At 41.9% G+C, this 20,836-nt stretch overlaps 1 protein-coding gene and 1 pseudogene across 2 annotated transcripts in view; one reads left to right on the top strand and one right to left on the bottom strand.

The window, feature by feature from the left end:
• Positions 1-20,836, bottom strand: part of Sh3kbp1 (SH3 domain containing kinase binding protein 1) — a 342,524-nt gene that overhangs the window by 272,725 nt on the left and 48,963 nt on the right. For both annotated transcript variants that reach the window (XM_023709017.1, XM_004625662.3), the window contains exon 2: positions 15,787-15,944. In XM_023709017.1, the coding sequence (XP_023564785.1) occupies positions 15,787-15,944 (158 nt within the window). The remainder of the gene's footprint in view (positions 1-15,786; positions 15,945-20,836) is intronic.
• On the top strand, positions 7,176-10,986 carry LOC105741306 (annotated as a pseudogene).

Raw genomic sequence — 20,836 nt, 5'->3', positions numbered from 1 at the left:
CAGATCTTCTCTGGGGCCTTTCTTGAAAAAAATCTGGTGGTCCCAAAGGAAGTATGACAAGAAATAAAATGTTTATCCTTTCGTGAGAAGCAAAAGAGGTAGCTAGGAGCAAAACTGTGCTGACTTCCTGCGCTTCTTTCCACAAATAGTAAAAAGAGTGAGAAAGTGTATGAGTGCATACGCGTGGCCCTGGTATTGGTGGATGTTGTGACTGCACATTAAAGGAACATTTACATCTTCAGCTTTGTTCTCCCTGAACTTCCCTTAGAATTCCTTATCTCATCTTTCTCAGTGGCATAAAGATGATGAAATACACCCCTGAGCCTGGGAAGCAATGGTACCTTATTCCAAATTCCCTGGTAATATAAGAAACTAAAGTGAAACCCAGTGCCACCCAGGCACCCCGAGAGGCACACTGTCCATTTGTCCTGCAAAGAGAAACACATAGCCTTCAGCATAAACAAGCCCTCACTAGTTCCTGACCTGGGGAGGGGGTACTAGAGCTCAGAGAGCTCTATTTATTCTTTTTGCAGCTTTACTGAGACATGAGCAAATAAAAGCTATATTTATATAAGGTGTATAACATGATTTGATACATAGTTACACTGTGAAATGTAATTATCAGCATGTCTACCACCTCAAAGTTACTCCTGTATGGTGAGAACACTTAAGATTTACTCAACAAATTTCAAGTATTATGCAAAGCATTACTATTAACTAGATGTGCAGAATTTATTGATCTTATTTTGTACCCTCTGACCAACATCTCCCCTTTTCTTGTAGGGGCAACATTCGCTCAGGAGCTCTTTAGTAGGCTAGCTGCCATCAATGGGCATCACAGCCCATGAGCCTCTGCCCACCCCACTCCTCTGCCTTTCATTTTTCATGGAACATATCCCCTAAACTCCCCCAAATAAACTTCCTGTACTCCCAACTTCTTCGTAGCACCCATATCCAAGGGTACTCAAGTGACAAACACCAAGAATTTTCCCAGTATCTCAGAGTGACTTCATATTTCTGTTAGTAACTGATACGTGTTGACTGGTTAACGCATACCAAACACCACTCTAAGTTGTTCCACGTGTATCATCCCGCATCATGGGGTGACAGATAAGAAAAGCAGCCATCCCACTCCTAGGTATAAGCTGCTGAGCCTGAGATGGTCCTGGGTAGGCCTGGGCCCAGGCCTCTGCCCCAGCAGAATGGCTACACAAATTCCTTTCTCTAGTCTGGATCCAGCTGCTGAATCCCGTCCAGGTGCTCAGTACAAAATCCTTAGCATTTTTTTCTCCCTCCCCCTTCTCCTACCACAAAGCTGGTCTTAGCAACAAATCCTGTTGGCTTTGCTTTCAGAAATCTGAAAGCTGCTCACTGCTCCCACTACCACCCCTGGCTTTCCCAAATAGCCTCAAACTCTTCTTCCTGCTTCCACCCTGGCCCCTGGTAGTCAGTCTGCTCTTGACACAGCAACCGGAGGGAACCTGTTACAGCTCTGATCACATCACTCCTTTGCGGGAACTACTCTAATTATGTCTCATCTCAGTCTGGATGGTGGTGCTGCCCCACCTAGAGCCATGTAATTCTAACTGCATCTCCCCCTCTAGAGGCACACTGGTCTCTTGCTTTGTCAGCGTATCATGGACTTCCTCTCCCCAGGGCCTTTGCACATGTTACTCTCTCTGCTCAAAGGCCCTTTTCCCTAGATCCCTGTTATGATTTGTGTTTAGATGCACCCCCCACCAACGCCTCCCGGGGTTGTCTGGTTTCTGTGGAGGCAGCTGACACTAGAGTGTGTTGATTGATTCATAGTGCAATGCTGGCATTAAGGGTGAGGAATTGCTGGATCAGTCCACTGATTGAGTTGGCACCACCCTAATCCTCATAGATTGGATACAATATAAGGGGCAGAAAAAGGCTTGTCTTTCTCTTTTTGTCTTTTCTCCTCCCCCTCTTCCTCCACCTTTTCTTCCTCTTCTTCCTCCTCTTCCTCCCCCTCCTCATCCTTCTTCCTCTCTCTCTCCCCCCAGCCCCTCCCTCCCTCTCTCGTTGCTCTCTCCTTTGTTGCTTTGCTATACCTAACCTAGAGAATTTTCTTTATGCCTGCTTAAATGTAGTCTGCTACTGACAAATTCTGTTAGTTTTCCTTCATTAGAGAGTATTTTTTTCTCTTCATTCCTGAAGAATGCAGAATTTAGAGATGACTATTCTTTCAGAACTTGAGAATGTTATGTACTTCCTTCTGTACGGCATAATTTTGTGATAAATTTGCTTTCATTTAAATCATCCTTCCCTGTAGGTAATGTAATGATTTTCTCTGGATACTTTTTCCGTCTTATTTTTGTATGTGGAGTTAAACCCAAAGCCTTCACCCTAAGATACATCCCCAATCCTTCTATTTTTAATTTCAAGATGGAGTCTTTCTAACTCACTAAATTGTCCAGGGTGAGCTTAAACTTGCAGTCATCCTGTCTCGGACTCCCAGAGTACTGGGATTACAGAAGTGCACCACTATGCTCATCTTGTCTTTATATTTATGGTATAACTTTATACAGATTTCATTGCATTTATCCTGTTCAGATTTTGTTCAACTCAATTCTGAAAGACATATGCCTTTTTCCATGTTTGAGAAACCATTATTTATTTGAGTATTTTGATCCCCATATCCTTCTTATCCTTCTGGAATCTTATGACACAATGTTAGCTCTTAGATTACTATTCCACTGGTCTCTAAGGCTACATTCATTTTGTTCACAGATCACTTTCTATTTTTCAGATTGAGTGAATTTTATTAATCCATTTGCAAATTCACTGATGTTCCACAGGTCATATCTAATTTACTATTGAGCTCATTCCGTAAGCTTTTTAATTTGGCTAGTTTTCAATTCTACAATTCTTACCTTTCATATTTTCTATTTATTTGCTGAGATTTTCTGCTGTTTCTTTTGTTTGTTAGGTATAATTGCTTTTTACAGCATTTTAATGATGGAAGCTTCAAAATCTCAGGCTGGAGGTAGAGCTCAGTGGCACAGAGCCTGCCTACCAAGCACAAGGTCCTGAGTTCAATTCCTAGTACTAAAAAGAACAAAAAAAAATCTGTTCAGTGTTGGTACCTGTCAATTGCCTTTTCTTATTCAAGTTGTGATTTTCTTTTTCTTTGTGTAGCAAGTGTTTCATCATGCCCTTAGACATTTTATTACGATACTCTGGATTTTTTTTTTTTCAGTACTGGGAACTATATCACCCTACACTCCAGATCCTAGATCCTATTTTTATTTATTTATTTATTTATTTATTTATTTATTTATTTATTGTGGAACCGGGGATTGAACTCAGGCCCTTGCGCTTGCCAGGGAAGCGCTTATTCCACTGAGCCATCTCCCTGGCCCCTCTAGATCCTATTTTAATTTTAGCAGGCAGTCTTACTCTGCCTAGATTAAGCGTGCAGGTCTTGGGCTACATTTGTAGGCTGTAGGTCCAATGACAGTTTAGCACCTAGAGCCTTCGCAATGTTCTTCCAGCCTGCTTCATTTGTGTTACTCAGCGGTCATTCTGCAAACCTACTTAGTATTCCACACTTAAGTTTCTAGTTTTCTTAAGTGTTTGGGCATGTTAATTCTATCAAATTCATGTGTGGGTGAGTCAGGAGTTTTCCAAGGACTTCTATGCAAGTTTAATGAGCCAAGCTCCTTCCTCTTCCAGCTCTTTCCTGCTGTCCAGTACAGGGGTGAGGATAAGCTACATAATACTGCTCATAGGAAAAATAAAATAATATTGCTTATGGGGAGCACAAGAGAATAGAAGAAACCCAAAATTCCTGTGCCCAAGCAGATAAAGATAGAGGTGCCATAGGTTGCCTGGTGCCACCACGCAAGGTACAGATGTGCATATTCCTCACTCAGCCTCCACTGACAAGCTGTCCACAGACAGAGCTGAACCCTAGACCATTTGCTACACGCATTTCAGGACATGCAATGAAATAACTTAAAACAACACCTCTTTATTATCTCACAGTTCCATAAGTTAAAAATCCTGGTAGACTCAACAGGATTCTATGATCACTTACGGTCTCACAAGATAGCAATCAGTCTGGACTTTTATCTAGAGGCTTGTGAGAATAACCCACTTCTAAGTTCACTCGGGGTTTTGGCAGAATACTAGTGGCTATAGTTCTGAGGTCTGTTTTTCTTTTCTGGCTGCCAGTCAAGTCCAGTTCTCTGCTCCTATAGGTTCCCAGTACTCATGTGACCCCTCCTTCTTCAAAGCACAAAGGTCCTCAATCTTTGAATCTCCCTGACTTCCTCTTCTACCAGCAGGCAGAGAAAGTTCTCAGAAGAGCTCAGTTATTATTACTCTGGCCTGCAGAACCTCCCTGCTTAGGGTCTGTGCGTTACATAACAATACAATCACTAGCGTGGCAGCTCATCACATTCATATTGTGGGGATATTTGAAAACCATTCCTAGAAGTTCTGCCCACCTCACTACACTGGGTAAGGAGTAGAATGGAATCAATTATTTAGTCCAGAGTCTGCAACTAGAATGTACTGATTCTAGTGAACTTAAATTGAGCACTGTTTAGCTATTACTATGTTCTTCATGTATCTGCAGACTTTTATTTTACAATTCCCAGCATCATTATATTTCCTCATATATTCATGTATACATAAAGCTACTTTTAAAATAACATTCTAGTATTGTCAAATCTAGATCACTGGCTACCAACCCATGTTGCTGAGAAAAGACAGCAGGTGTAAATGATGCTGCTGCCTAGCAATGCCACAGTACAAAGTGACTGCCCGAGTTATATCAAGCAGCAGAATTGCCTAAGCTTTCTAAAATATTCTAAGCCTTTTATCCAGTGCCTGCTTTTTCCCAAAACTCTCAAAATGCAGCACTGCCAGAGCAGAGCCAGATCACCAACCACTGGCAGAGTCCTCAGTGCAAACCCCACAACTCACAAGTTATTATCACAACAACATCCAGATGGTTTAGATTTTAATCTGCTAGAAAGCTGGGGGTTAAAACACAGGATCCCAAAGTCCCTTTCTAAGCTGTGATAATTTTGTCATTAAGAAAATAAGATTGCATTATACATAATCACCACAATCAACTTGGTCAGGGGATTAAAATTTACCGAGGTCATAGCTCTCCTGAATCACAAGACACACACACCCCTTCCTGCACAGTAGCAGTTACAAAGCCTAAAGAAGGCACCAAATGTTGTGGGCTCTCACTGGTCAGACGCTTGTCCCTAATCACACCAGACCCTACTTGGAGTAACATTTCTCATAATGGTGTCTAAGAGGTTCTTTTGGTTAGTTTTAGGACTCTACAAAAATAAACTAACATACTTGAATTGGAATTGATTGCTTTTGCTGGCCATATGGATGAGGAACCATCAATAGTCACACATCTGAATTATCTACTACTGATAGAAGAGGCATACTCCTTCTGAAAAAGCCTATCCTGAGCACCCTCAAAATGATGTTTGCTTGCAAATAGATAAAAACAAAGTAATTCCCTAATTCCCTTGCTTTACCAATTTGTAGGAACAATAGTACAAGCCCGTAAATCTAGGCAAGAGCTACCCTTTGAGTTAGAAAAACTGACTTCTGAAGAGAATTTTCTAAAATTCAGAAAGTAAGTTAATAACCTCGACCACCTGATAGGACACTCAGAGGAGGCCTAATCCAGCAGTTGATCATGACAAGGGGCTTACTGCTCTCTAGACAAATCATATACCCAGAAAATGCTGCCTGATGGAGCTCAAGTGCCAAAGCCTGCTGGTTCTAGTTGGTAGGTTCGGGCCCTAGTATGAATTGCTAAAATCATTGTGGTGGTTATCTCATATGGCCGATGCCCTTAACACAAAGTGCTATGATCCCAGGACCACCTCCCCCTTCTTCTCCAACTTAGCCCAGGACATAGTTTACTTTCACCCTTCCTGCCACCTCAGGGAAGACCCCCAATCAGCTCCTCAGGTATATCTAAACATGCCCTTCAAACCCCTCCCCCGGTAAAAGGCCATAAAAGCCTCCACCTCCCTTCGTCTAGTCAAGAGAGAAAAAATTTCTCATCCTTCCCCACATTCTCTCACATGTCCTCAAAGAAAATAAATCCCCTTTCCCTTTTTCCTTCTGCCCGCTTCTCTGCTGTGCTGATCACCTAAAAACACCTATCACTAGTAATCTGTCTGCTTCTCACTAACTTATGACTTGAAGAAGTCCTTTTACCTTGATATGCCTCCACTGTCTCTTCTAAAAATGAACATGATAAAAATCAGTACCTTTGCCATAAAGTGGTATAAAGATTTAATGAAATGAAACACATAGATGACTTAGCCTCCTTCCTGCCTGGCACATACAGAAAGGGTTCAATAAATTTTGGCTATTATACAGACACAGGCAGATAATATACACAGAACCAAGCCGCCAGTGAACCTACTATAAGTGGCTATTATTATTACACAAAGTATCACAGAAATTGGAGCTCAGAAAGCCAGTTTGTTGGCTGAGGAGATAGCTCAGTGGTCTAAGCACCTAACTGGCAAGTGCAAGGACCTAAGTTCGATACCCAGTACCACATGCTGTGCCAGCCCTGGGTTTGCTATTGTGGGCCACTGAAGCCAGACATGGTGGTACACACATGTAATCAACCAGAGTGCTAGGGAGGCTGAGACAGGAGTATCAATACAAGTCTGAGCTGCATAGTGAGACCCTATACCAAATAAATAAAATATATTTTAAATTAATTTGCTATTCTTGATTTGAAAATGTGTAACATATGTATTGTATATTACCCTGTTTCTGTCTTTGCATCTGCTATTTGTTTTTGCTTTTGTTTATACTGTTCAAAATTAAATTAAAAAATAAATTTAAAAAGCAGTTCAGGGAGCCGGGGAGATGGCTCAGTGAAATAAGTGCTTCCTTGGCAAGCGCAAGGGCCTGAGTTCAATCCCCGGTTCTGCCAAAAAAAAAAAAAAAAGCAGTTCAGGGTTCATTTAGTACATTTGTTTGATGAATCCACTCAAAAATTTAATTAGCTTTTTTACTTAGGAACACGTTTGTTGAACATCTTTAGAAGAATGTCTAACACATGCTCTCTAGAGCACAGAATGACTCAAGGCCAGGACTCAAGTTCTAAAACTCATCCTGTGGGAGAAATTACACTTGTCGTGATGATTCCAGACTTCTGGAAAGATGGCAGAGTCATGAACAACAATGGAAGAGCCTCTCTGAAAGTCACCCTCCTGATGCTGGAACACAGCAATGTGAGGAAGACAAGAAGGAGGGAAGTGGGTCCGCTGGACCCAGAAAGGACCTAAAGCATGAACTGAAGACCAAGAGGAACACAAAGGGAGAAACTTCAACAAATGAGGTAGCCAGTGGTGCCTTCTCCCTGAGATGGGACTCACTGCGTGAGAGGAACAGCTCAAACCTGGAGACACACAGTGACTACTGGCAACCACAGAGGCCTCCACAGAGAGACACAGCAGTGGAGGGGCGTGGTGGACGTGAAGGACTGCACTAGCTGGCAGTGAGTGCTGAGAGCTCAGTCGTCCAGTGAGAGAGAACAATTGGCTGTCTTCAAAAGAGGCTGGCAGAGTTCACAATCAGAGCAGCTGCAGGATCCACCTAGTGTCTCCCAGTTGAGCAGAAGCCTGCAGAAGGTGAACTGGCTGCTGCAAGCTGAACAAGTATGGCCTCAGCTGCCCAGCCAGAATCCTGTCTAGACTTCAGCAGAAATAAAGGTGCAACCTCGCTGAGATTATCCACTACCACTGCTTTGCTGGGATAAATCAACCCAGATCTGGATTCTGTGTCCACACACTGTCTACCACTGACAGCAGTGACAAACCTGGAAATGGACTTTTTTCTCCACACCCCTTCTTGCTTGCTTGTTGTTGTTGTTTTTCTCCATTTTTGATCTTGTTTTGATATATGTGAATGTGGTTTCTAGATTCTCTATGGTTGTTGTTCTGTTCTTCCTTTTATTTCTTCCTTTTCTCTTTCCCTCCCATCTTCTGCGCCAGTTTCCCAAAGTTTGAGTGATCCACCTGTGTCCTCCAACCTTGCTTCTAATCTCTTCCTGTTCTTGTATTCCTCTATTTTTTCCCTAACCCCTTATACCACTTTAGCCAAAGTGGCATAATACTTCTTACCAACTATTCTTCCTGCTATTGTAAGACTGAGATTGCCTAAGGGTCATAAAAAATACTGTGGCACAGTCACAAAGAACCAGGGGTTAGGCCAAACAGGAAGCAACTTCTTATCCCAAACAAATTGAAGACATAGGATCTTGCAACAGATTCAAAACCCCAGGGCTGGCCAGATAGCTCAGCGGACTAAATCACCTGCTGAGGCAGAGCGCAGTGGCCGGGGTTCAATCTCTGGCAAGCTGTACCAGCCCCACCCTCAAGGCACTCTGAGATGGGAATTGAGATTGGGCGTGATGGTGTGTGCCTGTAATCCCAGCGCTTGGGAGGCTGAAAACAGGAGGATCACTGTGAGTCTGACCCTGTAGACCCTGTAGACACTGCACTGAATACATAAAAAATAAACAGACTCAAAACCCAAAAACCAGCCACACCTAGAAGACACTTCTGAGAAGTTGCCATTTCCTAAGGGTTCTAAATACCAACGATAAAGTGACACACCTTAGGCAATTTACAAGCATCATCCTAGGAATTAAACTAAAAAAAAAAATGATGATTCCATTCAATGGGTCTCTTGCACTTACAACACCCAGCAAATGTTCCTGAATACAACACACGGCCGCACACCCAAGCACATCACAGCTACAGCTACCTGCTGTGAGGAAGAGGCTCTGCATGCCATAAAACACACTGGAAACATTGCTGATACCTTTTCCAAAGTGACAAGTATCTTGAAAACAATCATCCATATTCATAAAATTAATGGCATTTGTGTCAAAAGTTTAAAGAAAAGTGAAATCTGATAAAGGAGATCCACGTTAAAATCTTTGAATATGGAACAAGCTGGAAATCTTTTTACTTGCCACAGTAAATATGTGACTCTTTCATAAAGCAGCGCTGTAAATGTGAGCTTTACCTTGGAGTGGCGCAAGTATACCAACCACTGCCCTTTCATGTCCTTCATTTAAAAAACACCAACCAGTCCACACAAATACAAAAATTGGCTCTGACTATGCCAAACAGAGGTCTAAAAACCCAGCTGAGAGAACCGGAGAGCAAGCTGTTACAAGTAAACACAGTTCAACCTTCAACAACAGAGCAAGCAACTTGTAAAACGTACTTCTACCTAACACATACAGAAACAAGCTAACAGCTCACTTCCTCACAGACTGTATTAGATGCATTTAAAGATCAGCAAGCATATTCTTTTAACCCCTCCCACAGCTTCCTGCTTTCTACATTCTGTTTGTGAACTACAAAATGTCAAGGGCCTGGGTCTTTTTTTGGTAAAAGACACTTACATTTTATCTTCTTTAATTTTTATTTTTATTACTGCATGTTTACAGTACATGATGAGCACATATGTTGTGGGGAGTTGGTTCTGGGTCTCACTGTACTTTACCCAACGTCTCCTCCAAGTGCTGGCTGGCAGACGCATGGCAACCCAAGCCACGTTGTCTGTTTTCTTTTTCAAAATCATCCGACTGGTCATTAAAAAGTGTGTATCTGTGGGCCCAGGTCAGATGAACCTAGAAACAGGCTGTTTATCGATCCTTTTCAAAATCCTTCTCTGGATCCCATAGTAAGATTTTAAAAGCAAGATACTGGTAATTAAATACACAGCGCCCACATCTGTCTAAAATAGGTGTCTTTCAATTTATATGGCAATACAAATTCCCCAAGGGCAGCCATATTTTTTAACTAAATGACTTTGAAGATTCCTCTAAGTTTTTCCTATTATTGTTTTCTACATTATGGTCTATAATGGTCTATTCAGGAAAAATACAGAATTTGGGATTAGGGCAAAAGGATGCTTGTATGGCCTAATATCATGCTAATGCAATTTCTAGTAAGTCACCCCAGAGTCATCAACCTCTCTGGAAGTATAATTTAACAAAAACTTTTTAAGGAAAATTTTACAACCCTATAAAAGATAACAAAAAAGTGGTAAGGTATGCTATTCTTTTCTGGTGCGATTAAATAGCTCCCAAGGTAGGAAACCAGTTTCAAATCTAAGTGCAACTTTACATGAGCATTCTTTTTTCCACTGGTTTTTTTAATCAGTTTTTCATATCCTCAATCAGTTTTGTTATTCTGCTAGTTTCCTCTTTGAGTTCAACAAAACTTAGATAGATGCTCTGTATTTGTGTGGTTTTACTAATGTAATAGTCCATCTCTTTTTTTCTAATACTGGGTTGAACCCAGAGCCTTCACACTGAGCTATATCATCAGCCTTTTTTTCTTTTTCTTTTTTTTTATTTTGAGACAGGATTTTGCTAAGTTGCTAAATTGCCCAGGCTGGGTTCAAACTTGTGACGCTCCTGCTTCGGACTCCCATAGTGCTGAAATTACAGGTGTGCACTGCACCTAGTTTAAGAATTAGTCACTACAGGTCTCTTCAACGAGGCGGCCGAGCGGCAGACACAGACATACAGATCTTTGTGAATACCCTGACGGGCAAGACCATCACCCTCGAGGTTGAGCCCAGTGACACCATCGAGAATGTCAAAGCCAAAATCCAAGACAAGGAGGGCATCCCACCTGACCAGCAGCATCTGGTATTTGCCAGCAAATACCTGGAGGATGGGCGGACCCTCTCTGACTACAACATCCAAAAAGAGTCCACCCTGCACCTGGTGCTTCGCCTGCGAGGTGGGATCATCGAGCCATCCCTGCGCCAGCTTGCCCAAAAGTACAACTGTGACAAGATGATCTGCCACAAGTGTTATGCCCGCCTGCACCCCCATGCTGTCAACTGCCGCAAGAAGAAGTGTGGCCACACCAACAACCTGCACCCCGAGAAGAAGGTCAAATAAAGCTCAGTCAGCCCCTCGTCCAGAAGGGCACCACCTGCCCAAGGCCTGCAGCCTTGGGGCCTGAATAAAATTTCCCTCCCTTGACTAGAGAGAAAAAAAAAAGAATTAGTCACTACAGTTCCAGGGCTCAACAATCCAGTCGTCCCTGCAAGACTGAGTTCTATGCGCCAACACTTTTCACCGGCCATGTGCACAGGCCAGCTACTCTGACACCAAGATTATGGGTGATTAGTTCAGGTGGCTCATGGGATCCAAGAGATTCAAGCATAAATTGACACCTTCCCCTCATAGAGACCACAGCGTTGTACAGAGAAAGACCCTTGATTGAAGGTGAGGTCACAGTTCTAGTCCGGTAGTAGATATATATACATGAGAAATGCGTGCACATAACCATAGAAGACACACAGGAATATTCAGAATCTTTATAAAATCCCCAAATTAAAACAACCCAGATACCCATCAACAGGAAAATGGACAAGAACATAATGGCATATGCATTATGTGGGATACTATACAAAAAGAACAAAGTACTGACATATGCAACAATATTTTATTTCACAAAAGGAGCCATGTAGGGCTGGGAAGATAGCTCAGTGGTCTAAATGCCTGCCTGGCAAGCACAAGGACCCGGGTTCAATCCCTGTCACTGTATGCTGTGCCAGCCACCAAAACTAGGTGTGATGGAACACGCCTATAATCCCAGCACTGTGGAGGCTGAGACAGGAGGATCACTACTAATCCAAGATGTGTAGACAGACCTTGTACCAAATAAAGAAATAATTTTTTTAAAAAAGAAAAAGCCATCTATTAAAAATGCATATTGTTCCCAGCACTCAAGAGGCTGAGGCAGGAGGATCTCTATGAGTTCAGTGCCAGCCTGAACTACATAGCAAGACCCTGTCTCAAAAATCCAAATAATAATAATAATACCACCTTTGGGAAAAATTACATATTGTGTGACTCCATTTACATGAAAGGCAAGTGCAAGAAATATGAATCTATGAGCTTGATTACCTAGGAAGAGGAATGACTGAAAAAGGATAGGGTAGGGGCCGGGGAGACGGCTCAGTAGAATAAGCGCTTCCCTGGTTAGCGCAAGGGTCTGAGTTCAATCCCTGGCTCCGCAAAAAAAAAAAAAAAAAAAAAAAAAAAAAAAAAAAAAAAAAAAAATAGGATAGGGTGGAACTTTCTGACAGACAGCAACAGTACTGATGTGGACAGTAGTTACGGAGGAATGCTTTTATGGGACAATGATCATCACGCATACTACTGACTTACACATTTTAGGTAAATTTCACCTTGAAATGAAAATTAAAAAGAAAAGAAATAAAGGAAAGCATGTGCTGGTGACATAGCTCAGCCGACTAAGCACCTGCTTAGGCAAGCACAGGAACCAGGGTTCTGGCCCTAGTACCACATGCTGCACCGGCCCCACCCCCGGGCATGCTGAGTTCAGGTGTGGTGATACACACCTGGAACCGGCCACCGAGTTCAGGTGTGGTGATACACACCTGGAATCCCAGCACTTGGGAGGCTGAAAACAGGAGGATCACTATAAGTCCAAGCTGCGCAGTGAGACCCTGTACTAAATACATTTTTTAAAAATGAAAAGAAAAAAAGGAAGACATATTCCCAAAGCAGGTAGGAAAGAGGTATAGGAAAAACATGAAAGGAAAAGTCTTCTGCCACAGAGTAAATAAATCAGGACTAAAAGAAGGGACAGAACCACAAGAGCTGACAAAGAACGCATCATGTAACAGGATGGCCTGGTGCTCAAAGCTAGCTAGTATTCTTGCCTAAAGAGACCAAGATACAACCAAGACAAATTCAGGTGGACAGTGAATGCTAACACTTCAGGCATGTACACTCAAGTGGACACTGAGTAAGGGTCTGATAAATAAATTAACAAAATACGTAAGCCAGGCTCTCTAACAGTAATGACATCAACATAAAGGCACACCAATAAATGACAGGATTCCACAAAACTGTCTGATTCAATCCATCGACAAGTTATTCTCAAACTAAATAAAACATACACACAGCCACTTTCAAAGGTAAACCTATGCCAACATATCTGTTGTTACTCAAAGACACATTTTCTGCTTTTAGAAATCTCAGGAGTTCTGGTTATTGCTATCTCCACTGTATCCACCTACTGAATTTTCAATAATAGACCTAAGGATGGAGACTTGAAAATAGACTCAGCCATCTGAAAGAATCGAAGTTTCTTTCTCTGCCAAATGCAACAACCACAAGTAGTGAAGTCCCAGATGTTCCTGCCACATCCTCTCTATCCTCAGTGGAACAACCACCCACCAAAAGCATGGCTGTCTCTCCATGGGACAAGGGCTCAGGCCAAGGTAGGCTGACAACAGATATGGCAGGAGCAGAGGGAGCTGGGCCCTGAGGAGAGGATCAATGGCATACCACAACCAGGTGGCCACCGCTGTGCTAAGAAACTGCCAATAGTACTCTGCTGTTTAAACCTCAGAGCAGCTGATGAGGTAGTTGGCTCTAAAAAGGAAACAGCATTTTGACACTGGAATAAGCTGAGGTAGGATTAATAAAGAGACTTTTCTAAAGTGACTGAGAGAAACCCTAGGCAACATCCAAAGATTAGAGACAAAAAAGACCCATAACCTGAGAAGATGAAAGGAAGCATAGCAGAAAGCGGACTAGATGGGGACAGCCACCTTTCTGGTGAAGGACACAGGCAGCAGCCTGTTGTGATTTGTGTCTAGTCATCCCCCCAAATCCTCATGCAGTCATGGGGCACACTTCTTGAGTGTGACTGACTCATGGCCCAATGCTAGGATTATGGAAGTGAGCGCTACACATGCCCTGGAGTGAACAGCCTGATTACAAGATAAGGAAGGGAGAGAGGCTTGCTCGTTGCTCCTGTCTTTGCTTTTGCTGTTCTGCTGTTTTCTCCACCATGAACTGCTGCCCTCTGCCATGTGCCACTCTGCCTTGTAGCCAGCTGATTGTGGACTGACACCTCCACAAAATGGAAGCTAAATAAACCTTTCCTTCCTTCATTTTGGGTGTCGGGTATTTTGTCCCAGCAATGAGAGAAAAGTAACAGAGACACAGCTGGAGGCAAGCCCACAGGCAGGAAGCCAGAGACATAATCCTTCGTGTCACTGTCCTCCCAACTTCCACAATTCCTTGTAGTACACCAGCCTTGAACTGAAACCATTTCTGGGTTTTATAAGTGCTTTACAATTCAGCTCTTGGATTCTGTAGATTTGTGGTCTGAAATAGGGAGCCAACAGGACACATTCAAGAAATTCAGAAGAAGGCCTGCTCTCAAAACTAGAGCCCTTGCTGCAGACCCTTCATCACAGACTTAGCCTTTCTCTTTCTTACACTCTTCTCTTTCCCACAGCCCCCTTCTTCTTCCCAGTGTCCTCTTCTCTCTTTCCCACAATCCTCTTACCCTTCCTTTCTCATTCATCTTCACTCCAACAATTGCCCCTTTTGTTTGGAAAAATCTTCCTTTTACAGTAGAATTTGGCTCAACTTCAGAGACAGTCCTTTCCCAAAACTGGAGGTTTTGTTTGGAAAGGCAAAAAAAAAAAAAATATCTCCCATTTACAAATCAACAGAGTCAATCCCTGGTGGCTAGGATGTAATTCTTTCCTACTCATGAAATTAGAGAACTGATTCGAGTACAGTTTGGGGTGGGGGTGGGGGGCTATATGCCTTCTACTACAGAAAGCAATGTTTACCAGTGTGTCACCAACAAAACTCTTACTTTTCTGAACACCAAAAAACAAAAGAAACTGTAGCAAGATCCTGAAGAAAAGACTGAACTAGATTCCTACTGATTTAAAAGTCTCACAGGATAGAGCAAGAAGGCCCAAGAGCTGGAAGCTGGGGACTGGTCACATATTTTTCAACAACACCCTTTATCAAAAAACCCTCCCACCCAGCCCTTGTTGCTCCTTTGAGGGGGCTACCTGCTTCTCTGGAACCAAGATCCCTCATACTACCTGACCCCGCAAGCCAGGCATGTTCCTAAGTATGGTCTGATACCACAAAGGACTTAGAGATTTCTGCCCGCAGATCTTCCTACCAAGGACAATTAGTTCTTGCATGTTGGATAAAAATCATATGGCACTGGGACTTTTAGACCTAGTTAGTATTTCCCATGAGAAACAGTCTCTAGGTGATCCTTTTTTTAACACAATTCAAACTAGCATTTACAACTGTGCCATATGTAATTTATTAAAGTGAATGGGCTACATTTTTGTAATTAAGCCCTAGATGACTTCTGCAAAGGGTATAATTTTCAAAACCTTACTGAACAAATAGATTTTGTTCAATGCTTTATGGACCTAATGAGGTAGAGGAAAATAATATTGCTCCTGTCAAAAAGGCAATACACATACAAAGATGGAAAAATCACACAATTCAGATTCTGCACTTAGACTGATTGCCACTTCAGATAAGTGGTCTAAACTAAGTTTCACCTCTATTTTGCATGGAATAGAAAAGGGAAGAATTCTTTTATGTTCTTGAAGCAAATAAACAAGTACATAAATCAAACAATTTAACAAGCTTCCTATTCTTCAAGCCTTTTTCTAAGGGACACAGAGTTTAGGAAGCTAGCACTCTGGGCCTTTAAAAAGCCATTTCAAAACAGGTATTCCAGATGTCAAGAGCAAAACTGCATGTACTCTTCTTGATATCACCTAGGAGATCAAGCTTTCAACACAGCCCCCATACCCATCAGTTCATCCTCAAGTGCCCCACAGTCTTTGCTCAGCACACCCCACACAGGAGACAGGAAAAGGGTTTTGCTTTGTACTCACTCTTACAAAGTTGTCAGGGAACAAACCTCTCCTGCCGTTGATCTGTCCCTCCCACCATCCTCCATCCTCCTTCCTGATGTTGGTGATGACCTCACCCACGCTGATTGTCAGCTCATCGTCGTGCTGGGCCTGGTAGTCAAACTCCACTATGGCCTCCACTGGATAGAAAAAAAAAGAACAACTTAGATCAGATTTGGCAGAAGTCTGAGGCCCAGCATCCATGGACGGTCAGTAAAGTCATATTAAAGGAACTGTCCCTCTAAAATATTGAAAATAACAGAGCCACGCAGCAACTTAAGTTTGGTTAACCTTGCACAGAAACCATGAAGTGCTGATCTTGGCAGACACAGTGTGGCCTACAGGTCTCAAGGCCAGTGGGGGCACCAGCATGGAAACCACATGATGACAGCAGCCTACCAATATTTGTTCCAGCCAGGGGGAATCCAGCATCATTTTCCCAAGTGTAGAGAATGCAGGCAACAGACATGAATTTGGCCCTTGAGGCCCCCTCTCTCACTAGTTTTAACTGTGTGATACAAACCTTCCTGGGCTTTCATTGTGCAAAATATTTCTGCCCTGCAGAGTAAACACCCATCTCTCAATGTCAACATGTGTACAGATGGTTGGAGTGGAGAGCCAAGAGCATACAGAATCAATGTCTCCGACTGTCTACATGAGACCATGACTGCCCCCTCAGCAGATGAGTTTCTAGGCAGCAGTACCAGAGCACTGTACATTGTCCGCCTACTGTGGTAAACGAAGTATCTCTCATACTTGCTAAGAGGCAAAGATGACAGGTGAGGAAGAGGAGCCTTCTTGTTGACAAAGTACCAATGCAAACCAGCAAACTAGCCGATCTAGAGATTAGTTACTATTTCCATACATTGGTTATGCCATTCATTTAGAGTTTAGCCTTTTCTTCATGCTCAGATCAACACAAACTAATCTCAACACCTCCTTCATTTTCATTTGCAACTCCATAGGAATAAATGGATAAGTACGTGCATACACATACATATAAGCGTAGTTAAAATTAAATGAAACTCCAAGCATTAACTTAGCAACTTAGAAGTTTTGATATAATATTGTCAGAGGAAACGTTAAACAAGCTCTGTAAGGAGCACACATATTAGAACTAATTCAAAATAGATTGCAAACATAAATCTAAAATCTCAATCTATAAAGCACATTTGGGTTTGTAAATTTTTATTAGCATATAATAATTACATATATTAATGGGGTATCATGTGATATCTCAACAGACGCACACAGCATGTACTAATCAAATCAGGGTAATTAGGAGTTCCTGAGCCTTGTCAAATCCTTACATTTGGAGCCTTTGAGTTATTTTCTAAGAAAGCTTACGAGAAAATCTTAATGACCTTGCCTTTCGCAAAGATCTCTTATACAGGTGTTATGGTTGATATAGTATGTGAACTTAGGTAATCTAGAAGCTTTACTAAGTAATTCGGCAGTTTTGCGTCCTGGGTTGTGAAGGACATGCCCTTACCACTCTAGGATGTTGTTTATTGTGCCAACTTGAGAAGTTCAAAAGTTTAAGTCATTCAGCAGGGAGCCAGGGTCCTTACTTTATAAACATTCTCAGCTTGTGGAAGAGGAGGGCATGGAGATGGTGTGGGCATGGCAGTTAGCAGATATACAACATAACAGGAAAAAAGAGCCCCCCCTCCTTTACTCTTGCTGCTTTTACTGTCTTCTGTGGCCTTAACTGTTGCCATTGTGCCACTCCACCCTGCCTTGGAGCCAGCTGATTACAGAATAAAGCCTCCACCAACTGTGAGCTTTAAAAATAAAACCTTCCTTCTTCATTTGGGTGTCAGGTACTTTGTTTCAGCAAGGAGAGTAAAGTAAGACAGAATTTGGTACCAGGTGTGGGGTAGCTGTGACTATACCTGACCATGTGGTTCAAAAGCCTTTGGAAATCACTTGTGTGAAGAGTTTGGAAAGATTCAGAGATGTCACCTGAAGCAGACACACTAAAAAGTCTTACACTGCTACGTATGGGAGATTCTGGCCAGAGGTCAAGACTAGAAGGCTGTCAGTAAAGTGCAGGTATGGGATGTTTCTGCTGGGAAGGAATTCATTGGCTGTTGGACTCCAGACAATGTGTGTTAAAGTTTGACAGAAAGTGTCTGCATTTTGCTCCTGTCCAGAGACTTTACCTGAGACTGAGATTAAGGGTGGTGGACTAATTAATCTGGCAAAAGAAATTTCAAGGCAGTTAAATGTTGAGGCTATAGCATGGCTACTGTTGGGGGCTTTTAGCCAGATCTATGTTGAGAATCAAGAGCAAAGAGCCCAACAGAATGATTTAAAATATGAGTTTGCCTAGACAGAAAGCTCCAGTAAAGCTATGATGGACTGCAAAGATAGAGCTGAAGAGAACTCTATTGTTGAGAAGAAACAGGAGAGTAGAAAAGATGGGGGCCAGGGAGATGGCTCAGTAAAATAAATGCTTCCCTGGAAAGTGCAAGGGCCTAAGTTCAATCCCCGGTTCTGCCAAAGAAAGAAAAAAAGAAGAAAAAGATGGCCTGAAGACATCATAGGAAGCAGCAAGTCATTGCCTTTCCCATCTTGTGCATATAAATGTATGACTTTGCCCCTGTCATGTATCCAAAGGCAATGGTCCTGAGAATCTTCAGCATGTTTTTGAAACTAGCAGTTAATTGGTAGGACTATCTCCCTGACTAACTATATATACTGATACCTGTGAACTAAGCAACTGCACTGAGGATAGCAATGTGTAATGGTAGGCACATGCTTGAAATGCCTGTCATTCTGGTCTTTTAATTATGTACTGCTTGTCATGACATACCAATTCCTGCCATACTGTCCCTCAAGTAAATGTTTGTTTAAGAAAAAGAGTAATAAATGAATTCAAGAGACCAAAAAAAGTGTCACAGGACTGTCCTGCTACAAGGCTGTATATTGTTAGATTTCTAAATTACTATGTAAAAATATATAAATGCTTATTCTTATTTTTTTTAATATTTTTATCTTTTTAATCTTTTTTGTTCATATTCTGGAGAGACTCAAAGTTTAGCATATCAATACCTGATGGAAAATACCTGTTCCATGTTATGTCTAAGATGTTTGATATCCACACAGATAGTGAGGTTAAGCTCAACTGCCTATGTTGTAGGGTAACAATAATAAGCCTCTCTTCTGGAGGGTTAACAACCTAGGTTTGCAGACCAAAATTTTGAGAAAAAGAAGGGTTGCAAGACAGCCAACATTTTGGCCCTAGCCTTCCAAGGTCAGTGAGGACTCAGAACATAGGATAACCTGTACTGTAACATCCTGTAACTCAGTTGTGTCCCAAATTTTCTGATCAAGGAGATTATGGGGCCACAAGGGAAAGTGATTGATGATGTAAAGTGTGCCTCAGGAGAGCCACATAGAGAGAAAACATTCGGGCTTTCACAGAGAACAAACTGGTCAAGCAATGGCCGTGACTCATCCACATGGCTGACACTGACAAAAGATCTACAAACTGCGGTACAGGGTTTCAGGTTAAATCCTGAGGGGATTTGACTGACCTTATTAAATACAACAGTTACATTTCTTGTTATATAGGTCGTGCTTTATCTTGGTCTTAACCATCCAGCAGAAAAGTATGAAAACGAAGTATAAAAAGTAAAGCCATATAAACATGCTGAGCTGTAAAAGGCTCAAGTCAACAACTTCATACACTGCCAGTCTTATGGAAAACCCACTACTATCATGGACTACTGGACTATATTGGGATATTTTGCTGAATTCATGCACCTACAGTATTTAAACGACAACGGAATGCCCTTCCCTGACAAAATTAACCAAAAAAGTGGGATAGAAATGAACAACCATTTTGTATCTGTATACTCAAAATAGGATGGATATACAGCTCCATTCTCTTAATTCAATGAATAGAGAGATTTGTTCTAATAGTGTTTGAGGCAAGATATCATGTCTGCATCTTTTATAATGAATAACCACTAAGACAACAATATGCAATGTATTAATTATTGAAAATGTGCTAGTGATCGGTGGTGAAAATGTCTCATTGCTATTTGTTTCTCAATAAAATTATTTAAAAATTAAATTAAATAAAGAAGCAGCAAGCCTCCTCAAGATCAGATTCAGAATACTCAGCAATCTAGGCACTCAACCCCTACAACCAAGAAAGAAGAAAACCTGGCTACTGCTGCAGCTGGCAGCGTACCCTGGCATCATCCATGTGATTGTAGGTACATGCAGAATGCAAGAGTTCTAAGGTTAAGAAGCCTTTCACGTAGATTTCATAAAAGGCCTGGGAGGGCAGGCAGTGTGCCCCTGAGAGGGCAGTGTGTGAAGCTGCGAGTGAGAATCCTAAAAGACCCCAGAAGTTTAGAAAACCAGGAATGTGGATCATCTAAGAAAAACTGCAAGGAGAGAACAAAGCAGGCCCAAGAGAGAAGCTGTGTGAGCTATGGCCAAGAGTGCTATAGAGGTAGAACCACATGTAGCTCACAATTTGCCACAGATTGCTTTAGATGCTGGACTTGAAACTACAGGACTTAATATTTGCCCTGCTGAATTTTGAACTTACTTTGGTCTTATTCTTTTGTATTCCCATTTGTAACTTTTGGAATGAAAATGTTTATTTTATGCCATTTAATGTTGGAAGTATTTAACTTTTCATTTGTACAGGGGCTTGCTTCTAAGAGTTTGCCTTACATCTCAGAAATACTTGGGACTTAAGACTTTTCAGGAACACCAAAACTGTCAGAACTTTGGCAAATCTTGAAGATGGACTAAATGCCTTTTGAATAAAATGTTGTGCATGACTCTTCGAAGGGCTGGGATGAAATGTTATGATTCTAATGCAATATAATGTTGACAGACTTAATACTGTCTTTCTTAAGGATTGTTAAACCTGTGTTGTAAGAATAAGAATATCTGGGCTGGTGAGATGGCTCAGTGGTCTAAAGCACCCACTTAGAACAAGTTAAGCTTAAGCAAAGCCCAAGGACCACGGTTCAATCCCCCAGCACCACATGCCAGCCAGCCC

Source organism: Octodon degus, unplaced genomic scaffold (genome assembly GCF_000260255.1).
Source record: "Octodon degus isolate 3935 unplaced genomic scaffold, OctDeg1.0 scaffold00010, whole genome shotgun sequence".
NCBI classification, from domain to species: Eukaryota; Metazoa; Chordata; class Mammalia; order Rodentia; family Octodontidae; genus Octodon; species Octodon degus.
This window is presented reverse-complemented; position numbering and strand designations above follow the sequence as displayed.